The sequence below is a fragment of the Sesamum indicum genome, linkage group LG10 (genome assembly GCF_000512975.1).
Source record: "Sesamum indicum cultivar Zhongzhi No. 13 linkage group LG10, S_indicum_v1.0, whole genome shotgun sequence".
Lineage (NCBI taxonomy): Eukaryota > Viridiplantae > Streptophyta > Magnoliopsida > Lamiales > Pedaliaceae > Sesamum > Sesamum indicum.
The window spans coordinates 7,247,272-7,272,953 of NC_026154.1; the positions used below are offsets into that span (position 1 = coordinate 7,247,272).

The 25,682-nt window shown below is 34.4% G+C and overlaps 2 protein-coding genes across 2 annotated transcripts; one reads left to right on the forward strand and one right to left on the reverse strand.

Moving 5' to 3' along the window:
• Window positions 7,818-12,085, forward strand: LOC105172184 (aspartyl protease AED3). The gene is made up of 3 exons (XM_011093547.2): window positions 7,818-8,573; window positions 10,169-10,643; window positions 11,588-12,085. The coding sequence occupies exons 1-3, from the start codon at window positions 8,109-8,111 to the stop codon at window positions 11,944-11,946; spliced, it is 1,299 nt and encodes a 432-aa protein (XP_011091849.1). The 5' UTR covers window positions 7,818-8,108; the 3' UTR covers window positions 11,947-12,085.
• On the reverse strand, window positions 21,536-25,369 carry LOC105172186 (trihelix transcription factor ASIL2-like; the record flags this gene model as incomplete). The annotated part of the gene is made up of 2 exons (XM_011093548.2): window positions 21,536-22,067; window positions 24,779-25,369. Coding segments are annotated over 2 exons (987 nt in total), but the record flags the coding sequence as incomplete, so codon positions are not given.

The following is a 25,682-nucleotide window of genomic DNA, read 5'->3' on the forward strand; positions in this document are numbered from 1 at the left end:
TATATATATATATATATATATATATATATTAAATAATTAAATTGGGGTAGGTTTGGGGGCGGGTCCTTAAGCACTCGGGGGCTGCTACCGGCCCCACTTGTAATATTTTGGACTGGGACCCAGAACCACCCCTAATGGGCGGGTTTTGTAGGGTCCAGGTTCAATTGTCATCCCTATACATATAGTTATGTATATATATATATGCATATCTATATATATGTACATTTATATATCTAAATAATATAGTTATACATAATATATGTATATATATATTATAAGGCGGCGACGAACCAGTCTCTGGACGACGGCGAGGTTGCCCAGTCTTCTAAGCGACCTTGTCGTCGCCTCTGCAGGTAAAGCGGGCGACGAAAATGTGGGCAAAAACTCGCCGTCGTCACTCGATCTGGGTGATGGAGATCATCTGGGCCACCCCCGTCCCCCAAATCCATGGCGAGGCGGTGGGGGAAGGCGGTGAATCTGGCCGGAAATGTGAGGAAGACGATGTTTTACTCTTTTTATTAAATTTATATAAATTCCAAATATAAATATATACATATAAAAAAATAATCTGAATTAGAAAATTTTATTTTTTGAAAACTAAGTAAAAATAATTTAATTTTTCAAAATTTAAAAATAATAATAAACTATTAAATTTTTATTTTCAAAATCTGGTAATTGTAATTAAACTTTCATCAGCCATTTGCAATGAGCGTATTTATAATATTGACAAAAAAATAATTGCTTACAGATTTTGTGACGGAACACTGTGGCAATAATGGGATGTAGTTTGTCAAAATCTTCCTTTTGCGAGTTGAAGAAGTTTTAGCATCTCAAGTTTAGAGAAGATTGTGGCCGGCTCAAATCCGTCGCAATTTTTTCTTTTATTTTTTTAATTTTCAATAGTGACGAATTTTATTTTTTTAATTAAATTGCTGTTATTAAGAATATTAATACAAAGTGCAATAAATATTATATTTAATGCATTGCAAAAAAATAAATACAAAAGTAATGTGTACATGAAAACATTATTATTAAAATTTATTTAATTTACATAAATAGACACTAAAATCCTAATCTAGGACTATAGCCTCCTGACCATCACGAGGAGGCAATTGGGTTGGGTGCCAGGTCTTCTACATCTTGGTGAGTTAGCGGTTGATCGCTTGAGGTGGCTGCAGTCTTTGATGGAGGCCCATCATGTGGCCAAGGTACCTCTAGGTACTATATCATATGATGCACCTTGGCATGGAACATTTGCATCTTGTTTCGTACACCTGCGTCTCTTCCAGTTATGATGGGGGGATAGTAGTTGATGTGTCTGGACAACTGCTGACCTTCAACACAATGGATTACCAAGCTTCAGCAATATTACAAAAATTTTAAATAATTATAGATTTTTATGGGTTGAAAAAACCCTTATACAAACTTATTACAAGCTTTACAAAAATTAAGAACAATACCAAGCTTAATCCAAAAACTGCAAAACTAAAGACCGTATATGCATATAGATAGAAACTGTAAAGATAGGCTCAGATAGCCAGATCCAAAGCCACCAAGATCAAAGATCAACAACCTTTAGAATTTCACGGTTGCCACCAAAGCTTTATACCACAAAACCACCAAAGAATGCCACAAAGGCTTTTATATCAGAGAGCCACAAAGACACGGCCACAAAGGCTATTGATTTAACCTTGACCCTTCAAGTTTTAGGGCATGAAGAACAAGGTCAAAATGTAGAGGAACAAGACAGGATAGATTATTTCTTTTTGTTTCTTGATCTGCCAAACTATTTCAGTACCAACCATATAAAGAGACTGGCAATTAAATGGCCGGAGGCGAACATTCGGAAAAGGAGGCGCGGAAGGGAAAACGAGAAGAGAAGGGGGAGAACCCAAAGGGTCAGAGAGAGAGAAGCAAACAACACTTGGTAAATAGGGTTAGGGTTATGAGGGATGAGAGGGAGAAAGAAGTATTTAAAGGGCAGAAAGCAGAGCAAAACCTGGTGGGTCGGGTAGGCGGGTCGGGCGGCCCAAAACCTTCTGCTAGCAGTTGCATCAATTCAGCATGGAGACAATCCACTTGACCCTCCGCGGTTCTCAATCTAGCGTTTTAAGTTGTTTACTGGCTCATATCTTGTAGACTTTGTTCATCCATGCGTTCAATTGAAATCCATGGTTTAAGCTCTACTTATGCTTAAGAATTAGTACTGCTTAAGAGAGAGAGATTTCTGTAACTAATTAATCCTTTCAGCAAGCACATCATGGCTGAAGAACTCTCTGCTCATTTTCGAACACCTTCGCACCTACTTACTTATGATGGTCCCACTGATCCTGCTGAGCATATCCATACGTTCGAAAATGTAGCCTTGCTGCATAGGTATACTGATGATATTAAGTTTCGTGTTTTTCTTACTGCGTACTGAATTTTTCTAGGAAATGATTCAATTAGATCTTTTGCAGAATTTAGCTCCCTCTTCCAACACCAGTTTGCTAGCAGCAAGACGTACCAAAAATTGATTATCAACCTTTTCAGGGTCAAGTAGGAAGACAATAAGACTCTAAAGGTCTATGTTCAGCGCTTCAACAAAACCATCCGTGAGGCCCAAGCAGCTTACCAAGATGTGGTAGTTAGTGTATTCACCCAAGGACTCCGCGGAAGTCCCTTTTATGACTCTCTAGATAAGAAGCCAATTATTTACTTCCTAGACGTGCTAGCTCAGGCTGGAAACAAAATAGACCTACAGGATGTCTTGCTGGTGAGAAGCAGCGGCCATGATAGGCGAAGAGAGAACAGGTTGTCTTTCTAAAGGATGCTTCAACCCCTTTGACCCAAAGAACGAGCACATACCCCGCTTATACCAGCCCAGCTAGAATGCTCATCGAAATTGACTAGCATCCAGCCTTACAATAGCCTAAACACTCGGAGAAAGGTCCCCATCTCCTGAAATTTAAATATTTTTGTAGGTACCATAGGGAGTACGGGGATGACACCAACCGGTGCCGCTAGCTGAGGCAAAAGATAAGAAAAGCTTATACAAGTCGGCTACCTAATTGACTACATAGATAAAGAAAAACTACGCGAGCAAAAGAGATAACGTTCTCACTACTACAGCTCTTCCAGGAGTAAGGAACAAGCAGATGTTCTCTAGGAGGCTTTCTCGACCATGGAATTCTTATAACCTTAGAAAATTTTATTCTTAAATTCCCTACTCCCTATTTACAACTTTATGTACTTGTAATCAAGAATTATCTCACATGGATAAAGGCAATTCTTGCTTCCCATATTGTGCTACTTGCAAGCTTAGTTTTCAGCTCCCAGCTGACTCCAAATAAGTAGCCACCACCAGCTAGCTCATGTTTTTACATAAGTCGCCCTAGCTGGTGCACACATTTACATGACATGAGTTGCAACTGGCTAGCGCATGCATCCAACTTAGCCATCACCAGCTGGCATGTACAATATACAAGCAGCTTCTAGCTGACACATCACTTTAGCTTTCAGTTGCCTTCTGCTGGCACACCTATTTCAGCATAATGTCAATAAAACCTGCTTAGGCTAACCTACTACTTGAGTTCTATCCATACTCATCTACTTTGAGATATATTCTATCCTGCTAACAAAATCACATGTTCCTTACTAATGACAGGAGCAACAGGAATAAGTACACATGCATTAGCTGGGCACAACAGGTCAACATTTCTTGCCTTATAACAGGAACAACGAAGCATAGTAGAAAGGAGACTTTAGATAGAGCCCTGCAATCAGTTGGCATTACTCAAGAAGCTTAACGGGATTCGTCCTGCTGACGAGCAGGAAAATTCTTCTCTTTTTTGCGAAACAATCACCTACTCCAGTAATCAAGCTCTATGATCTACACTCCTGGAGGGGGAGAGTGATGATGCCCCCTAAAACTATTGGGCCAAGCCAACACGTTAGGCAAACTAACCTAGCCAGCTAAGAGCCCAGGTAGCTTATCAGTTGGATGTATAAGGGTCCACCAACAGGACGGATAAAGTCCATCAACAGGACCAATAAAACCCAGCAGGGAAGAAAGACCACATACTTACCTGTTACTTTACTGAATTGGAAGGTCTAACAAATAAGCCCATTTCAATCGGATACGTCATCATATAATGGGGAGGATACGTCATATAGCTTGCCAACACATTTGTACACATCACTCTAAAATATCTCCAGGTGGTTCCAAGTAAAGCAGTAACAAACGAGTTGGGAAATCCACAACCAACTCCTGGATTTTTAGACAGATACGACAGGATTTAATCCAACTTATGTATCTCAATCGATATTTATCCAAATTACAAATGGTTTGTTCTGGATGATAGCCAACTTGAAGGGTTTTCCAACTCCATACGAGACTGTACAATAATGCCAATATCCTGCTTTGTACATGTTTATAACTAGAGGCCTTGTGCAGTCATTTTGTAACATCATTCTTTATTTTCAAACTCTCATTTTCTCTCGGTCCTTAAGCTATTTCAATCTTATAATTTGCAATCCACACGCATATTCATCATCCTTAATCATATCTCACCATTATTCTCACTTTATTTCAAGTTTCCTTTTCTAGTCCTTTTTAATCCATTACTAATTTAAGCATTGGAGTGCTAACCTCTATTTTGCAGGGCTAGTCTTCTAATAATTTGAGGATTTTATCAAAGATCCTTCGGCCTTTGTAGTGTGGCCATATTGATTAAACATCATAATTCAATACAAAATACAATATCATTACCTAATCAAATCATATTCTTATTTTACTTTCTTCTGAAACTAAGAATTAAAAATGAAAACATGAACAAAAAGGCTAAAGAACAACCACCAAAGTAATTAATATTCTTCCATGAAATATGCATATTGATTTGTTTTTTTTTTTAATTTAAAATCTTAGTGCATCTTCTATACTAATTTTTTTAATTTAAAATCCGGTTACATTTAATATACTAAATATTCTATGTCAAATATGTATGCCACCTGTATAAAATTATTCTTATATAAAGTAGTTAATATAATTTTTATATACAGCAAAATATTTTTTTAATATCATAAAATAAAGGCATAACTTTTTTGGTACGATAACTACAGTAGGCGACGTTTTTAGTTTTATAAAACTCAAACTCATACCTTTTTAGTCCGAAGAGTGTGATTTTGTGCACTTTTTATTCCCAAATCCACAATAATTTTTTAGTCCCAAAACATATTTTTTTAGTCACAAAATCACAACGAACATGACTTTTAAGATTAAAAATATGTGATTATAAGTTTTATGAAACTAAAAGCGACACTTATCATATAATTATAGTACCCAAAAAAATTATCTTTATTTTATCAGACTAAAAAAGTATTTTTGCCCTTTTATACACATAACATATATATTAAATAGAATAAAAATTACAATGAAACTTGAAATAAAAAATTCAAGCCATGTCATATCAATTATATATATGTCCCCACTTGGCAATCAAAATTGGATTTTCTCCTCGGAACACCTGTCCTCAAAATAATTAGAAACTGCATACCATCTTCTTTTTATTTTTTTAAATAGTACTATTATATGTTTAAATCCCAAAATTCCAAATCTGCATTCTCTGTATCACAGATACACAAGGAAAAAAACAAAAAATGACAACAAATATATATAACTATAAAAATAAAATATTACTATTATACAAAGAGATATAACAATAAAAATAAAATATTACTATTATCATCTCTCTCCCACTCAAGTATTGGACCAAAGGCATGAGCTCAAGAGGGTACCTAATTCCCACAATCCCACTGTGAATTGTGATGCTATCATATCATCATACAAACAAAAGTAAATGGAATACAGACTGGTTCCAAACAATCCCATACTACATTTGAGTGTCCACTATACCCCTCCATTACTCGGACAATTCCCTATACACCCCACATTTCTAGGGTCAATTATATTTTTGGTTCCATAAGTAAACTTATTTTTAATTTTGGTCCCATACTAAGATTAATTTGTACCTTGAGTTCCATATGTGGTTTTTTTTTTCAATTTGAGGACCATTGAGGGATTTCCGTCCAATTGATAACGGCACCGTTAGTCAATACAATTAAAATAAGGGTAAATTACATTTTTGATCCCATAAGTGGACCTGTTTTCAATTTTGGTCTCACACTTAGGCCAATTAACACATTTACGTGTTGGACTAAAACTGGAAACAGGTCCACTTATAGGACCAAAAATGTAATTTACCCTTATTTTGATTGTATCGACTGACAGAGAGAACAATTGTCGTTATAAATTGGATGAAAATCCCTTAATGGTCCTCAAATTAAAAAAAAAAAACTATATATAGGACTCAATGTGCAAATTGATTTAAGTATAGAACCAAAATTAAAAACAGATTCACTTATAAGATCAAAAATATAATTTACCCCACATTTCTATATATACTAATCATCATGACTCCCTTCATATATGGTGATGATCGATGTTGCAATATCATATAAGCAAGTGTATGCATTGTCCTCCTCACACAAACACACACTCACACACTTAACAAGCACGTTTCCTGCCATGTTTTACAGTCATGATGATGAAACCCTCACGTGGTGGTATTTCTTCATCATAATTGCTTCAAGGGGTAAAATGCAAGAATTCTTTCCGTATTTTTGTGAAATTGTAAAAAAATTTCTGTATTAAACAAATAAAAAATGCAAACAACACTACCTGATATTGTAAAAATTAACAAATTTTATATTTCTCTATCAAAAAATAAAATAATTTATCTCTCTATATTTTTTAATATGCATCAATTTATCCCTGTATTTTTTAAAATTAAACAAATTATCTCCATAGATAGGGATGTAAAATGCTTTATTTTAAAAAGTACAGGAAATAAATTATTATTTTTTTATTATAAAAATATAATTTATTTATTTACGATATTATATAAGGTAAATTGCAACCACGGTTCACCGTTTCCCTGCCTTCTACCTCCTCTGACGAGCCTTCCCTTCCCAGTCACCGAGATCATTGCCGTCGCCTGTGCGGCCAAGATCTGGGACCAGCCTCAAATTGAGGCAGGAATGTCAATGAGCCGTAGATGATAGGCCCCATGCACCCGCCCCGCCCTATATTTTAAAAGTTATTATTTATTTAATGATTTAGTATATATATATATATATGCCATATATCATACATTATGCATATATAATATATGTTATACTTATTTTATATACATATATATTATACAACTATAAAAAATGAATTATCTTCATATAATATTGAAAATGAGCACATTACTCGTACGAAAAAAATATAGCAATATACCTCCCTATACTGTTTAAAATGAAGCAATTTACCTCCTTATACAGGAAGGTAATTACTTCATTTTAAAAATTATAGGGGGATAAATTGTTGTATTTTAAAAAATATAGATAGATAAATTGCTATTTATTTTTTCATAATGGGGTAATTTGCTCATTTGGGATACTACAAGAAAGTTGTTTGTATTTTTTCCTATGTATATATAAGGATAAAAGTTCTCATATAGTTTAAAAGTTTTTCAGAAAACTTTAGACCATTCATCTCTATAAATTTTAAATCCAACTATTATTAATAACTCTTCACATCCAATAGTTCTCATTACTTTACTCAAACATTTTATTGTTAAAATTTTTGATATAACAGATATTATACAGTTAATATGTAATTGACCATTTTTTCTTAACTATATATAAAAATTGGGGAAGGTTTTACTACGTTTCTTTACCCTTTTTTGGGGAGGACAATGGATAGGAGGTTCCTGGATTTCAAAGCTTGAACAATTAATGGATGCACATGAATGATCATGATCATATTTGTAGACTCAACTTTATTTATGACCAGAACCTCTCCTAAGAAGAATGCACGCATTTGTAGTGAAATATTAGCTAGTCTAACCCAGTAGTTTCCTTCTCATTTCTCCCATGCCCAACACACACACACACACACACACACACACTAGACTAGCACACTTCCAACTATAAATGTCCATCTCATTCTCAGACACTAAACCACCCCACATCACAAAAAGGGAAGGGAAACCCCTCTGGCCCTCCCACTATCCCTAAACGCCATGACTGCTCTTCTCTTCTCACTAGCCACTCTCTTTTTCACACTTGCCAAAGGCCTCCACACCCCTAACTGCGATGTACATGACCAGGGCTCAACCCTCCAAGTAATCCATGTAAACAGTCCATGCTCCCCGTTCAGGCCCAAAACCCCACTCTCATGGGAGGCCAGCCTGCTCCAAATGCAGTCCAGTGACAAAGCCCGGCTGCAATACCTGTCGAGCCTCCAGGTCGCGGGGCGGTCCATCGTGCCGATAGCCTCCGGCAGGGCGATCACTCAGAACCCCACCTACATCGTCAGGGCCAAGATCGGCACCCCAGCCCAGACACTACTTATGGCCGTAGACACGAGCAATGACGCTGCATGGGTTCCATGCACCGGCTGTGTTGGCTGCTCCGCCACCACTTTCAACGCCTCCAACTCCGCCACTTTCATGCCCGTGGCCTGCGGTGCCCCGCAGTGCAACCAGGTATTAGTTAATTCTGCGGCGGCGTCCTTGACGTGTGTCACGCGTTAATTAACGCGCCGCCTGTGGTTTTTCTTTTTCTGGTCCTTTCTCCTTTCGTGGGGTCACATGGTACATGGTATCTTATGTTCATTGTCGTTATTCTCTGCTGTTGTGCTTGTCCATTTCTAGAGGTTCAGTATGACCCGTGAAGGGGGCAATATTGATGATAATCATAGCCCCGAATTCCGGAAATTCGAAACCATACTCAATTTAACGGGGTATAAATTAATTATATAATAAGTATAATATATTTATTACGTAATTGATATACAGTTAAAAAAATTAACGAATTATATAATAAGTATATCATACTTATGACGTAATTATATTGATTCAACCACACCTGATTTAATTGGATATATATTAATTATATAGTAAGTATAATATATGTATTATGTAATTGATATACAATTGAATTTGATAATTTAAATAGTGATAATACTTAAATAAATTTTTTCATTAGTGATAGAATTATGCACAATTTTAATAATTATATTAAGGTAAAGCTGAAAATTATTTTCATTTACTATACACATATATCTTTTTGTTACAATTTTAAAATATCTACATATATTTTCTCTCTAAAATTATATTTGTAGTAGCGAGCAGCTGTATCACATTTTTCTATGTAATAGAGATACTACTTATTTTAATCAAATCTATTTTAAATAATAGAGCCATTTTGGAATATGAGTTATTGCACTACTAATTAATCATATGGTTAATATTATCTTATGTACTCGATCTTGATTTGACATTAGTGGCCATGTCGGAGATTCATAATTACATTAAGACCCTACATTATGCTTTAGGAATATTTCATAATTACTATATCCACATGATTATGGTTTTAGTCAAAAATTTTAGTTCTATAACTAATAGACGGCAATTTTAGTTACGGATTAATTTATTTTGATTATTTTTTTTGAATTTTAGATTTTTTTGCATTGAGAGCAAAAAAAAATCGAAATTTATTAAAATGTTCGAAAAAGTGCACTCTTTAAGTTGATGACATTTTTATTCTTAAAGTTGAAAACTTTTAAAATTACATGATAAAAATATCAAAATTAATTGGGTATATTATATTTAATTTTCTATCTTAATTATGCCTATTTTTATACTTTGTGGTCTAACTATTTTTGTTATCATCTCAACTTTATGAAATTTGCAAATTACCATATATATATATGTGACCTAATTTACAACATTTTTCTGTCAGAACAACATCTCATGCCATGTATATGTGATATTTTTTCAACAAAAATTTAATTGAAAAATGGTCATATATGGCAACGTGCAGATTTTACAAAGTTGAAATACTAAGTTCATATAAAAAAAAAAATGTCAAATTATAAAACGACAAGTGACAAAATTTAATATACCCAAATAAATTTTGTACAAACTAGATTTACCACTCTCTTATACGTACATTACTAAAATCATAAATTTCCTACTTTTAACACCAATAATTTTGTAATTACTCGCTTTTCTGACATTATGATCACACAATTATTAGTTCACTAACAATTTTCTCTCGACTTAAAATTCAACTCAAGGTACCAAACCCAAGCTGCGGAGGCACCACATGCGGCTTCAACCTAACGTACGGTGGCTCCGCCATCGCGGCCAGCCTCGTGCACGACAACATCACCCTGGCCACCGACTCCGTCGCGGGCTTCACCTTCGGCTGCATTCAGACGGCCACCGGCACGTCCCTCCCGGCACAAGGGCTGCTGGGCTTGGGCAGAGGCCCGTTATCGCTCTTGTCCCAAACATCTAGTCTCTATCAGTCCACATTCTCCTACTGCCTGCCCAGCTACAGGTCTGCCAACTTCAGTGGGTCGCTGAGGTTGGGGCCCAACAGCCAGCCCAAGAGGATCAGAACCACACCATTGCTCAAGAACCCAAGGAGATCTTCATTCTACTATGTTAATCTTGTGGGTATCAAGGTCGGCAGAAGAGGTGTTAATATCCCTCCTAGTGCTTTTGCTTTCGATCCTAATACTGGAGCTGGAACTGTGTTTGATTCAGGTACATTTTCTGAGTTCTTGAAAATAGTTTTTTCTTAAATTAATTGGGTTATTTTTTTGGTTTGCATTAATTAGGTTTTGAGGACAAGGGGTCTAAAAATATATTTAGTTAATAGTAAATTATTAATAATTGTAAGCATTAATCAACTAATTAATAAATCATTGAAAGAAATATACTCTTTTTCTCGTAATTAATTGTCGTGGCAATAAATGAAAAACTGTGAAAAAAAATAATTAGTCATAGACATTGATTTTTGGTCATTGTTTAAGTAGGCTAGGCAAAAATAATAATTATAATTGAAAATCATAGCAAATTATTTGATCATATTTAAGAAGCATATCAGATATTTTGGGATAAAATATTTTTTTAGTCTCATAAAACAAGAGTATAATTTATTTTGGTATCACAACTATGACAGGATGACTCTTTTAGACCCATGAAACTTAAAATCACGTCTTTTTAATCCTATAAAATGTGATTTTGGACTTTTTAGTCCACCTTTTAGTCCCAAAACTACAACATACATGACTTTTTTGAAAAAAAAAAAGCTTGATTATAAGTTTTATAGGACTAAAAGCGACACCTAGCATAATTATGGTACCAAAACAAATTCTGCCCTTGTTTTATGCGACTAAAAGAGAATTTTGCCCAATATTTTTACCATAACTAAAATTGTGGTAGATGTTGATTAAACATCAATATATAATTTAATTTTGTACATTAGATTATTTGATCTTTGTTTATAATAAGTATTTTTATAAGTTCAATTGATTATAATATAGGGAATAATTCACTTTTATGATTTAGAGCAACAGATCTCATAATATCACTATTTGGGAAAAGTTAGATTTGCTTTTATAATTCTGTTTTAGTATTTGAAAATTTATTTTATTTATAATATTATCCCTCATTTGAATCTTTTCATGTTCTAACAATTTGAACAGGCACGGTGTTCACCATGCTTGTGAAGCCCGCCTACACCGCCGTGAGGGACGAATTCCGTCGCCAGATGGGGAACGCCACCGTGTCGTCGCTCGGAGGCTTCGACACATGCTACACGGTTCCGGTGACGGTGCCGACGATAACATTCATGTTCCCAGGCTTGAACATGAGCCTCCCACAGGACAACTTCCTCATCCGCAGCAGCGCCGGCAGCACCTCCTGCCTCGCCATGGCGGCAGCCCCTGACAGCAGCGTAAACTCCGTCCTCAACGTCATCGCCACCTTCCAGCAACAGAACCACCGCGTTCTCATTGATGTTCCCAATTCTAGGCTCGGCGTCGCGCGGGAGCCATGCAGCTAGAGATCGAAGCTACCCTCATTAATGTATTTGCCTTTGAGCCTTGGGTTGATTGATTTTGGTGGTTTATGGATACAATTGCAAACAATGTGGAAACTTGATATATTAAAATTTGGAATGGGAATGAAATGGTGATTTGGTAGCTTTGTGGTACATGCCATAGTTCAAAGGCATGTTATTGGTCATAATATCGACGGATATTATTCTATATCGATCACATTATATCGTGATATTATTAGAGGATACAAAGTAAATTTGATATACAATGATTAAAAAATTTTCAAAAAATTAGTTAGATTTAATCTTGTAAGTATGCCCATTAATTTATAACTAGTCTTGTAAATTTGCAAAATGATGAAATTAAGTCAGATTTAGAGTGTTCTTGTGAATTTTACGGCCACTTTTTAAAATTTATATCGAAAATTGCACGCGAGGCAAATTTTTGCGAGTTCTATGACCACTTATCTAGTTGTAGCCTTCATGTGTGATGACACATGCCACTAAAATTGAATGGGCCTGCTGCCACTATTCTCCCCACCTGACCCTAACATTTTCCATTTTCTCTGTTACGCGAGCGCTAATCCCCATTTCCCCCAAATCTATTTTGATCGAAAATAGCCTGAAATACGGCAAGAAGGCAAACAAAAACTAGTGATTATGCGAGACCGATCCTAAATGACAACACCCCCCCTCCTGGTTGGTAAGTTGTGGTTAGGCAAAAGAACAAGGATATATGAGATTAGTTTTTAACTTTGGTCAAAATGGGTATGTATATAAAGATGATTCTCATTTCACTCTCATGTCAGATAAACAAATAAACAAAAGGGACTAGCTGGTGCATTGCAAGAATTATTTCCAAATCTTGAACATAGATTTTGTGTTTGAACTTGCATTCAAATTTCAAGAATTATGGGTTTAGGGGACTTGCATTCAAAAATGTGTTATGGAAAGCAATAAGAGCAACAACAGTTAATGATTTTAGTAGGGTAATGCAAGAAATGAATAAGTTGGATGAAGGGGCCTTTGAATGGTTTAATGATAAAAATCCCAAAGAGTGGATTAGGTCACATTTTTCTTGTTATCTAAGGTGTGATAGTTTACTCAACAATGATTGTGAGAGTTTTTAATAGCAATATTAATGAAGCAAGGGATAAACCGATTCTGTTATTGCTTGAGTGGATAATGGAATACTTCATGCAAAGGCTTCAACAAAATAGAGACAGAGCAAAGAAAAGGTGGCAAAGAGTTTTATGTCCAAAGATTCAAAAATAATTGATAGAAACATTGAAAAACTTAGAGATTGCATACTAATAAAATCTTATGCCAAGCATTACCAAATTTCATGCTTTGATGGCTCCTAATATAGTGCGGATTTGGAGAATGCAAGTTGTGGGTGTAGAAAATGGGCCTTGAGTGGCATACCTTGTAAATATGATGTTAGTGCTATTTTTTATCGAAGTGAGGACATAGAAAATTTACACCAATGCTACAGGGTGGAAACATACTTGAAGACCTATCGACATATAATTATGCCTATCAATCGAAGAAGCAAATTGAAGATGAGTAACTTAATTCCACTAGCCCCACCAAATCTAATCAAGAAAGTAGGAAAGCCAAGGAAAGCAAGAAGAATGGAAGCTGACGAGCCTGTCACAAAGAAGAAGAAGAAAAGACCAGGTCCATTTATCAAAGAAGGAGCAAACAAAGTCAAGAGACAACAAATAACTATCAAGTGTGGCATTCAGGGACACAATACCAGGGGATGTACCACAAAAGCAACTGAAAAAGAGAATGTTGCAGATGCAACAAGCCAAGTAAATTCAAGTTTGTTTTTTCAGTTGATTAATGCTTTAGTTTAATTGCTTAATGTATGAATACTTGTCATTACTTTTTTTGTCAGGTGAGGTAAGGAGCGTGTGACCGATGAAGGAAGCCAAGTGAATCTACCTCCACCAGCTCCACAACTAAACGTATGATGTTATTGTTTTTTATAGTCAACTTGTTCCTTGATTGATTAAACTGTTAGGTGAGAAGAAAAGGAAAGGAGCCTGTGTTTGAAGTACCCTAGGCTATCATGCATAGGAGAACAAGAAGTGTAAGTGTTTGAAGATGTGAATGATAGTAATATCTGTGATTTTTTTATGTTTTTTTCTACATTATTCAGTTTTTCTTGTATAGGGATATATCCCACTTCTACCAACCCCTGCTTTCAAGAATCCTCTCAAAGCTACAAGAACTACACCGATCATGTTTGAGCAATTCAAACAATGCCAAAAAGGGGGTCAAGATAAAGGAGCCAGCACCATTTGTTGAGAGTTAAAGGCCCTCCCAAGAACAAGGGAGTTCGAGATATACACCGTATATTGTAAAGGGAGGAAAAAAAATTGTAATCATATCGAATCTAACTCAAGCAATCGGCCAAATTCAACAGAAGAATGAGAAGATCAAGGGAAAGGGGAAGAAAAAACTATAATTCTTACTGTTAAGTAGTAGGTCTTTTGTCTGTTTTTACTCTATGAAAGAATGGTGTACATAGGTTGTTTTGTTGAAACAAGGGTGGATATTAGTTGTTTTTGGTCTAAAGTGTTTCAAGTAAATTTATTATTTTTAATTTATCACATGTTTATTCTCTTTTTTTTTTTTAATGACTAGAGTTCAATATGTTTGAACAAATCTTTTCCCTCGCGAAAGTATGTGAGCAATTTGGTGAGCCAAAATTTCACTACTCTTCCTGCTATTTTTCTAGGTCCTTCAGTACCAAAAGCACGCTATGGAAACAAAGCTCGTCCTAGTTGCCCAAGAGCTGATAAAGCGGGGATAGATGTTGATGGAATTGTGGACGTGTCGTCTGGCTCAAAAGAAGTTTGATAGCTTATGGCTTGATATATGCTTTGTGACACCCGTAATTTATGCTTGTTTATGTTGCCCGTAGTTTATGCTTGTTTTTGTTGTCCTTATTTTATGTTTTTATTTTGACAAATGTAATGAAAATCTTATGACTTGTTATCTCTAGAATCGATCTTTTTGTCCGGCTATTAAGAATTTAATTTCTCTAAAGTGTCTTGTGCTAAGAACATAATTTTTCTAAGCATCTGTTTGTCATTAACTCAGATCTCCTGCAATATAAAATCATGGGGTACAAACCACTAAGTCCGTATCGTTAATTTAAACAAATGTTTATCACATTGATAAATCATGGAATTTAGTGGTTAGCAGTGAACTTAAGTTTCTGTCACTAGTTCATGGCCATATTAGTTAAAAGTTAGTTTGGTTGTACATCAAACTTCATGAAAATTTTTTATGTTTTAATCCGAGAACAGTTCATCAAAAGAGTCAACTTTTAGGCAAATATAATGAGTATTATTTTGTTAAATAATGAACAGAACCATATCGTAGGCAAATGTAATGAGTATTATTTAATACCAAACATAACTGTACCTAATAGCAATTATAGTTGTACTTCTTAAAACCTAAAAGTGCAACTTTCATGAAACATGTAGCATAAAATAAAATTCAACAACAATCATATAATTCACACTAAAAAGAAGAAGCTGACTTGCAACATATCGTTATAATTGCACAATAGTTAATATTAATAAATCCCTAAACCTATACAAGAAAAACATGCACCTATAGATAGAGCATGATATACCCTCCAAAAGTTAATTTCTCCGGTGCAATCAATCCATTCATCTAAGTTCAGAGAAGATCTCAATGAATGGAATCTATAAGCATTCAACAAAATATTTTCCAAGAGTTTGTTTTTCAGTTTTATAAACCCTAGGTTAATCAATACATATTCTACTAAAATAAAATATGCAATTACAACTAGTTCAAGTGCTAGTGCATTCACAAAAGAGTTCTATACTTTATATAGCAACCGAAATAAGACTTTTCCGTCGAGTAGCATCTTCACAAGGGCCACCTTAGCATCATTAGACATAGTGATGAATAAGTCCAAATCGGTCTTATTGTTCACAAGCTTTTAGAAGCCCAACATTTTTCCTCCAAAATTAGACGACTCATTTTCTCCATAGCACTCCAAACCTGTTGACGTGCATATGCACATCTGCGTCCACACTGAATCGTTTAGCAATATCACCCAAACAATCATCGGTCCATTAACAAAAGCATCAAACTTCTTATCGAATTTTTCATCAACAAAACTAGTTGACGACTTTCGTTTCTTTCACAAGACACGTTCAGTATCGTATGTGGAGCACTGACATGAGCAGTGGTAGAAGCAAATGAATTTTAGGAACTTAGTATCATCAGCAAATATACTAGGATCTGGGCTCGGGACATAGTACTCAGGCGAAACAGGAGCATATTGTTCTCTTACATTGTTAGAAACATTTTCAATATCTTCGACATGTTGACCGATATGCCTTCCTTCTCGGACACGCAGATCTCCCTGGAGTTCCTGCAAAGAGGGATTCTTCCTCTGTAAATATGAACGATACCCCTCAACAGACTCTCTTTCAACAATCTGGACACTCTCTTGCTTCTTCTCTGCAACTTTTAAATCCGTGCTTTTGCTCTATTTTACTTAAGAAATTCCTATTTTCACCTCTATTGCTCTAACGTATTATTTTATAGGTTTTTTTTCTCAAGTTCTTTGCTCAATTAACCAAAATCTAATATCAAGATCCAAAGGCATTGGATTCGTGTTGTTTCCCCACTTTATTAGATCATTTTTAATTTTATTTTGTTTTTTTTTATTCCTTTTGAATAACTGATGAGGTTTTAGATTTACTTTTTTCTTATTAGCATATTGACTTTTTTTCATGGGATAAATTACATTTTTGGTCTCATAAAAGGACCTCCTTCCAATTTTCGTCCCATACTCTTGTCAATTTACACATTTAGTCCCATATGTGGCTTTTTTTTTCAATTTGAGGACCAATGAGAGATTTTCATCCAATTGATAACGGCAGCTGCTCTCTCCGTCAGTTACTGTCAAGTGTGGAGGGAAAATATAGACATTTGGAGGAAAAATCAGCAACTTGGTGGGAAAAGCTATTACACCTTCTTCCTACTATTTAAGGTGGATTTCTTCATTTCTCTCTTGCATTTAGTAGGAAAATGTCACAAAATATGGCTGCTAATAGAGAAATTTTTTGTCACTGTGGAAGGCTTGTGATTTTGAGAACCTTATGGACCAACGACAACCTGGGTAGGTGATCTTTTGGGTGTACGAAAAAAAGAAGCGGGTGTGGTTTTTTTTCTTTGGGAAGACCCCCCGATGTGTGTAAGGGCAAATATTATCATACATGGATTGCTTCAAAAATTGAATAGAATGGAGGACAAAATTGCACAGATGCAATAAAGACAAACTATTTTAGTTTATTTTTTGGTTGTATCTTGGCTTATGGTGTTGTTTAAGTATTGTTTTGGTTGGAATCTTCCTCAATTTTTTTGGAGTATATGCTCTAATTTTTCATATATTTAGCAATTTTAGGGTGCTAATTTTAGGATATGTAATCTATATTTTGCATTCTATCATAATATTGTTTTATAATCGGTAATATGTAATTTTGTACACAATGTTACATTATGGTTAATATTCCATATTCAAGCAAAATCTAAGTAATCAATTGGAAAAATCCTGTAAAAGAAGGTAATCTGAAGTGAAAACGTAGAGAAAAATGCAACTAGAAATAAGAAAAGCCACTACTGCCTCCATAGACAGAAAACAAACTAAACAATATATAGATGCAAGAGCAGAAAATAAATGCCCTGTTTTGTTCAACACAAAATAATCCAAAATAAGATCCCCACCAAATTAAAAAATCTCAACTTGTCATTATAGATGGAACAATGTCCTGCTTTGTTCAATAATACAAAATAATCCATTGGCCAGCTCCATCACATAACAAAAGTAATATCAAAAGTACTGCTACAACAACTTGAGAACATAATAAAAATAATACCAAAAGTACCATTGTTTTGCATCAACACAACCAAAAAATAACAAAAAATACTACTCCACTTCACTTTTTCTTGCTCTTTGGGTATACAATTGAAGTCAAGTTGTTCATGCTAACATATTTCTTGCCATCATTCTCCAAGGTGGGAACAAACCTTTGAAGCTCGATCTTTTTTGTGGTTGAGGAGGAACAACTAGATGGTTTGCACTAAAGGGAACAGGAGCTCTTATGGTGACTTCTGAAGTTGGTCCTGCAATAGGAGCACTCTGCAAAAACTTGTATTACTTCGCTTGCTTGTGGTACCTTTGTAGAAATTGATGTCCTCTTGCTTTTTTGCTTGATTTGTGTTGATGAACCAATCATTTTTCTAGCCTGCAATAAAGCACGCATTAGTGCACTAAGTTTTGAAAATTTGAAATAAGGAAAGTAATTACCACTTACTGTGAATTTATGTGAGGTTTGGGAATTCTCAATCGTTGGTGGAAGTTGACAGCTTTCATGCATGGACTGATCATGATAAACCTATATAGTTATGAAAAGGTTACAAGTTTTAAGATCATATATTTATGAAAAATGAGAGCTTTCAAAGTAGAAAACATTAGCAAATACTGGGGTGTTTGCTGGTTCAACACTGCCATTAAATACGTGAATCTGCAAAAATAGATTAATTGGCTCAGCACTTAAATTTGTTAAAAATGTAAAGGAAGTTCGAAGTAGATTGCATATATATGTTCATTTTCATAATCCTAAGCTAGAGGTGGACCTTGAAGGATTGACATCTCCTAAAACCTACAAATATACAAAGCAACAACAAGCATTTGCAACATTCAATAGGTTTATAATAAAGCTATAAGAAGCTGAAAATTTCTGAACTGAAAACTCACCACTAGTTCTGCTGGAATTGGTTGATCCTTCTTCTTATAGAATTTTTTGTTGTATCCAGTCTCTTTACAATGGCTATATGTAATGATCCATTGTTGTCTCTTCATCTTAGTGTTCTTCCTTGGCCTCCTTTTTTTGTGCTTTCGAACAGGTTCATCAAGCTCCAATGTATTTGTTTTTGAAGGCCTGCCAACACTTCTTCTAGGATTGGGAGGAATAGGTGGTTCCAACTGACAATTTTTCCATAAATTAGGGTCATTGACTGGAAATATAGCATGTTCATATACTTTGTTGAATGTTTGAACGCAATAACACTTATCAACATAATATTCAGGGTCTTTTACTTGACTACAACTCACAGTTTGCATGCTTGAACTCAATGTTTTCAATTGCCTTATGTTTAGCTCTGTAAGCTTGAGATTTAGACACACTAACTCTAATATATTTTATTATATCATTTCTGAAGTCTTTACCATTTTGCTTAGGGTCTGATTTGAATGGACATTCGTATTTTCCTAACAACCATGTAGACTTCAAACTTTTTGCAGTAAATGACAGTCCACGTTTATGCTTAGGATAGTACTCTCTTATCTGAAATGTACATTCTTTTCAAAGTTTCAGGGCATGAATTCTCCAATCACAATCCTTCAGCACCACATTTAGCATATATTCTCCTACCATCATTTTTTGCAATCTTAAGTGTCCTTTAGTTTTTATTACATGGGAATGGATAGCCAATCTAAACTCAGTTTGTTAGAAAATATCATTTCAAGTTTAAATTTTGGGTTATATGTATCAACATTGTTGAAAATAGGAAATTTAGACTCTTGTTCAATATCAGAACCCTCATCACTGTCAAAGTTTTCATCACTAGATCCTTTTTTATCCCCTCAACCCCACCATCTAAATCAGCTCCACCATCAGCTTCACATCACCCATCCACATTGTTTCCAGTAAACTCAGCATCCATGTTTGTATTTTCATTTAATAATTCATCATCATTTTCTTCTTCACTCTCCCCCATCTCATATTCATTGTCACTAAAGTCCTCAAACTCTTCAGAGTCAGTTTGATTTGTATCATTCTCATCAATAATAATCCCCTCATTAGTTTCAAGCCTAACACTGGAAGACCTAATTTCAACCCCTAAATCATCTATCCTTACATCTAAGTGCACATCAACCACCCTGTCAATATAATGATCCGGACAAATTACTAAGTCATCTATAGAATATAAAAGTTGAAATCCATGTTCACCCAACTTGTAGAACATCTTATACCCATTTACGTACCCCAACTTGAAACACAAAAAATCATAAACAACAATGAACCCCCCTTTATAATCAACAGGACTAGGATTACTACAGAATTGTCCACCATGATGCAATTTCAAAGTAAGAACTGGAGACAAATCATCTGAAATAATTAAAACAAGTCGTAAGTATCATGCTCAGATAGTATAGGTTCAATATATATACACAGAGAAGCTGGAAAAGTGGCCAAAAGTATTAATTGCCAAATTATTCGCAATATATACACATATATCAAGTGAGGGACCACCTCACTGTAGCCATGTGAAAGCAACAATAAAGGCTCAGTTTTTAAACCAAACAACAACATAAAAAGCCAAAACATCCAGCACATGCTCACAGAATCTTTTCAACAAAATGGAGAAAGGTATATCTCGAGCCATGAATCAGAATAAATTAATAACAAGAGATAGCAGCATTATTCTACTATTTAAGGTGGATAAACAACAAATTCAGTTCAAACGTGTATACATACCGTAATCTAGAGGAGGTTTTCGTTTTATTTGGGGTCACGTAGAGCCATTTCAGTTATCCAATCACCAAATTCTTGCCTTCAACAATGACCGACACTTTGCACTTCACAAAATTTCAAAAGGTTGGGGAATAGATGTATTTCAAAAGAAAAAAAATCAAGGGCATTTTGAAAGTAAGAATCAAAGTAAGAATCTCACAAATTTTCAGTGCTTTAGTGAAGCGCAGCAACGTAGGTTGAACAAAGAGGATGAAATTAGGGTTTTTTTACTAAGGGTAAATATTTTCTTTTTACTTCTTCTATTTTGCCGCCAAAACAAATGTCTAAGTTAATATTTTTCGCACGTGCAGATCACGTAACTAACGGCCTGAAGGAGAGAGCAGCTGCCGTTATCAATTGGACGGGAATTCCTCATTGGTCCTCAAATTGATAAAAAAAAAAAAAAAAACCAATATATGGGGCTCAATGTGTGAATTGACCAAAGTATGGGACCAAAACTGAAAAGAGATCCACTTATGGGACCAAAAATATAACTTACCCTTCTTCATCAGTTGAAGCTATATTTTAAGATATAATTTATTATGAAGTAAATTTTTGGCTTTATGTTTTTGTCTATACTTGTCTTGTTTTAAGAATTAGTATATATTTATAGGAGAAAGGCATACTTAGTTTTGATGATTACATTATATTATATATGCTATAATCATTTGGTTTGTTGCATGCAGTAGCAATTTGGTGTGTATAATTGAAACTACAGTATAATTCATTGAACTAAATTGCCTATTTCTATTAATTAGAATTCTGAATAACACATAAACTAAAACTTTTATTATTCCACCTTTTAGCACATAAAACTTAGAGAATCTGAATAAAATAATATATTAACTAATTTTAGCCAATTTATTCTTAAATAATACTTTAAATTTGATTCACTCGAAGATACTTTTCTGCTTTCTTTCGAATCATATCCGAATAAAATTCGCATTACAAATTATTACTGATACCGAATAATTCTTTATTATGTTATTTCTCACTTTGCTTCCAACCCCATGTCAGTATTTAACGTTTTAAGCATACCTCCTAAATTTAATTCATAACAATTATTTTTCCAAGTGAAGAACGACAGACATTATTTCAACTTCTCCCCATCCTCAAAGAAGAATCGACCGATCCTCTAGCAAATAGCTTAGCGATCTCAAGTTGAGTATTGGCGATGATCTCTGTCCGCTTGAGGTCCATCTCCCCTCTCTTTGCTTCGGCTTCCACTCTTATTCTCTCGATCTCCCTCATAGTCTCCATTCGTGCTTGTTCCGACCTCACCACCACTTCTGCTAGCCATCGGATGCTCTCCCCTATCTCCCCTGCATGTCCGTGATCTCTTCTACGCTTCATTGCGTTATTATTCGTCCTTTCACCCTTCGATTTTTCCTTGTCTGCATGCACTGCGCCTGTGCTACTGTCTGTGTCATCAATATGGTTCTTATGGGATTCTTGCTCCGATAATTTGGGGTCATTGTTGTTGCAATCTTTCTGCGACATATATATATATATATATATATATATACATATATATTTCAATACTAGTAAGTATGACATACGATAAATGTGTAGAAATATACCTTTAAAGGTAAATATATTATTTATAGTTGGGAAAAGTATTATTTTAATCCGCTAAGTGTGCCTAATTTTAATTTTAGTCCGATAACTACGTCCATTTTGTCTAGGCCCAGTAACTTACGAAATTGCTTGCTTATAGTCATCTGGCATATTTTCGGACAATTTTACCCCTATGAGTGCATATGGACTAAAACTGCCTTTCAAAGTTGCATAGGGGTAAAATTATCCGAAAATTTGCCAGAGGATTAAAAGTAAGCAATTTCGTAAGTTACTGGACCTAAACAAAAATGGACATAATTATCGGATTAAAATTAAAATTAGGCATACTTAGCGGACTAAAATAATACTTTTCCCTTTATAGTTGGAAAAAATACAATTTGATCCAGTTTTTAGGGGTGGTGGCACTTTTGATTCAGACTTATTCCAAATTAGAAATTCATCATGGCTGTAAATATTAAAAAGTGGCAATCGAAATTAAAAAATCCATAATTTGGCTGGAATCTCTCCTATGTGCCGCACTTGACGAATAAAATTTGCAGATCTCTCACCTGTTTGGCAATCATCTCATACGTGAATTAAGATTATCAAAATTTTCCTACGTGGTAGGTGATTTGGCTGGCATGGTGAAGTGGCAATGTTAACTTAATTTTTTTCTTTATTTTCTTTTAATTATTTTAGATTAAATTAATTAAAAAGCTTAATTAAAATTTAAAATGGGGGATGACAACGACGCCTTTTTCCTGGTCTAATATAGGTACAACGACGTTGTCAACCCTATATGCAAGGGAGGCGAGTCGCTCTCCTCTGCAGCGAATGGTGGCGGGGCTAGCTGAGGGTCTGGTGGTGGGTGGTGGGGAGGGGGTAGAGATAAAATGAAATTTAGCCTAAAATTGGTGATTTGGCAAGCATGGTGAGTTGGCAATGGTGATATGTTTTATTCTAACACGTCATCCTTGCCGCATAAGGGACACTGTACTAAATTATTTTAATTCATATAGAAAATTTTCCAGAAAAAAATTCTCAAAATTTTAAGATCACATGTGACCCACGCGAAGAATTCCGACTAAATTAGGACTTCTTGAAATAAAATTTCCACTTTTTAAAAAATTCAAGTTCTAAAATGTTATTTTGAATTAGGCTTGTACCAAAAATATCACCATCCTCATGTTAGTGGACCAAAATTATATTTTTTCCTTTATTGTTAGCTAATAAAAATACTAAGTTGATAATATTATTTATGTTTTTCTCATTAATGATCGAAATATTATAGTATATACAATTATGTTTTCAAATCAATTGATAATAATTATATTAATTTATAGAAAAATTATTTGTAAGTCATTCTGTAAATTAAATTGATACTATTAAATAATAATAATATTCTCCAGTATATTTTTATGTTTAGTAAAAAATAAAAAATAGTTGAGTAATAATAATAATAAAAAAAAATTATATCCAGTTTAGTAAAATTGATTAACTTTTATTTTACCTATTTCCTATATGTTTTAAATTTTGTTTTTATGTTGTGTTATATTATCGCTGTGTGTGATATATTTTTTCTTTTGCTACTATATCTTGAATATAATTTACTTATTTATTATCTATTGTTAATAAAAATAGAATCTAATTGGACCACAGTATATTTGTATTGTAAATTCCTATAAAGTATGATAATTATGTTTCAGAATCAATTTTTAAATATTCCCAAAGTATTATTTACGTCTTTATTAACTTCTAAATTTTGAAATATTATTGCATAAAATTTTATGTACATATTGCAATTTTTAATTTCATACTTTTTAGTTTGACTTCTTGATCGTCTTTATAAGCTTCGTAAAACTATTTATATATTATATCACAACTCAATTTTTTATGTCATATTTGTTGTTATATTACTTTTATGCTATTAATATGAAAAGTAGTAAATGTTATTAAAACAATAATGTGGATTCAGAATTATCTAATACTTAAAAAATCAAATAGTAATAATTAAATAGTTGAGTTTTAAATGAAATAGTAATAATTAAATAGTTGAGTTTTAATTAGTAAGCAATTTCAATTTAATAAAATTAGTGCTTTTATTTTCAAATATCAACATTCTTAGTACTCATACTTTTTAAAATTTTTAAGTTATTTTATAAACTTATTCCGGAAAAAAATGTATTTCTCTTTGGTTTATGTATTTATCATCTTTTATTTCTAGTTTCAAGATATATAATAAATCATCTTCTATTTATATAATGTAGAATAATTATTTTTAATATATTCATTAATCATTTTATTAGCTCTACTAATTAAATTAAAAATGATTGATTAAGGTGGAAAAAAAAGTAGGGAATGAAAGTTAAGTCAAATATAATAAAAGTTCTCTAAAACCATGCCTAAAAGAATAATGCGTAATATTATGGTGGTGGATCTTTTATCACACTTTTATGTCATATATTGATATTATACAAGTGATTTAACATATATTTTTTAAATTAAAAAATAGTTAAATTAAATTATATATAGTTTAAAAATAAAATCAAATACAGTATACGCGTGAATGTGATATTATTGTATAATATAAAAGTGTCATAAAAGATCCTTTACCATAAAAGATGCCAAAGCAAAATCCAACTAACCTTAGCCGACCGGTCAACACCACCAGACTCATGCGAGTTCACCGCAGCACTTCCCGGTGGAGGTACAAGAGGCCCTCGAGGTTGCGGCAGCGGGGACGATGTTCCCATCACCACAACCGGTGGCGGGTTAGCAACCTGAACATGCATCATCGGAGCAACGGCGGCATTCCCCCGCAGCAGAAGATCAAGGCGAGGATAAAGCGGCCACGAAGACGACGCATCCCCAGCGCCGGCGGCGGACTCCGACCTGTACCTCTTCTTCATCGACTCAATCTTGTTCTTGCACTGCGTCTGCGTCTTGGGTGACTTAGAATTGTGTGCTCTGGCAGAGACGTACTTGGCCACGTCTTCCCAATCTTGGCCCTTGAGCTTTGCTCGGTTTCTGAGAGACCATTTAGCCTCGTAAGCTTCGAGAAGAGTTGAGACGGCCCCTTCACTCCATTCATCTCTCTTCAGTCTCTGATCATTCGTGGAAGTAATGTTGTTGTTGTTTGGATGAGGATGTTTTGTTGGGGAGTGTTTGGGAGAGAGGAGAGATGATGAGTTGTTATTCTTATTATTGTCTTGTTTTGATTGATCTCTTTCCATGTATTAGCGTTTGGACGCAAACATGGAATAAGACCTCAAGAAAGGGTTAAAAGAGATATTGTGGTTGAAGAGAGAGAAGAAAACGGGAGGGGGAGAGAGAGACAGTACACCATTTTATTAGAGAGAGGAGAAGGTGGATAGAGTTAGTGGAGTTATTAGAGAAAAAGGAGAAATGTGGAAAATAGGGAAAATTGATGCCTAAAATTTAGGTTTGATAATCAGTCAATAAATCATGTAACAAGAATTATTACTTTTGTTAGGAATGTGCAGTCGGCACTATTATACTGTATTGAATTGAATTGAACTGAAAATTTGG

Coding starts and splice junctions, on each gene's coding strand:
- LOC105172184 (XM_011093547.2), top strand. CDS start 8,109: ATGACTGCTCTTCTCTTCTCACTAGCCACTCTCTTTTTCACACTTGCC. Junction 8,574..10,168: donor GTGCCCCGCAGTGCAACCAG/GTATTAGTTAAT, acceptor ATTCAACTCAAG/GTACCAAACCCAAGCTGCGG. Junction 10,644..11,587: donor TGGAACTGTGTTTGATTCAG/GTACATTTTCTG, acceptor CAATTTGAACAG/GCACGGTGTTCACCATGCTT.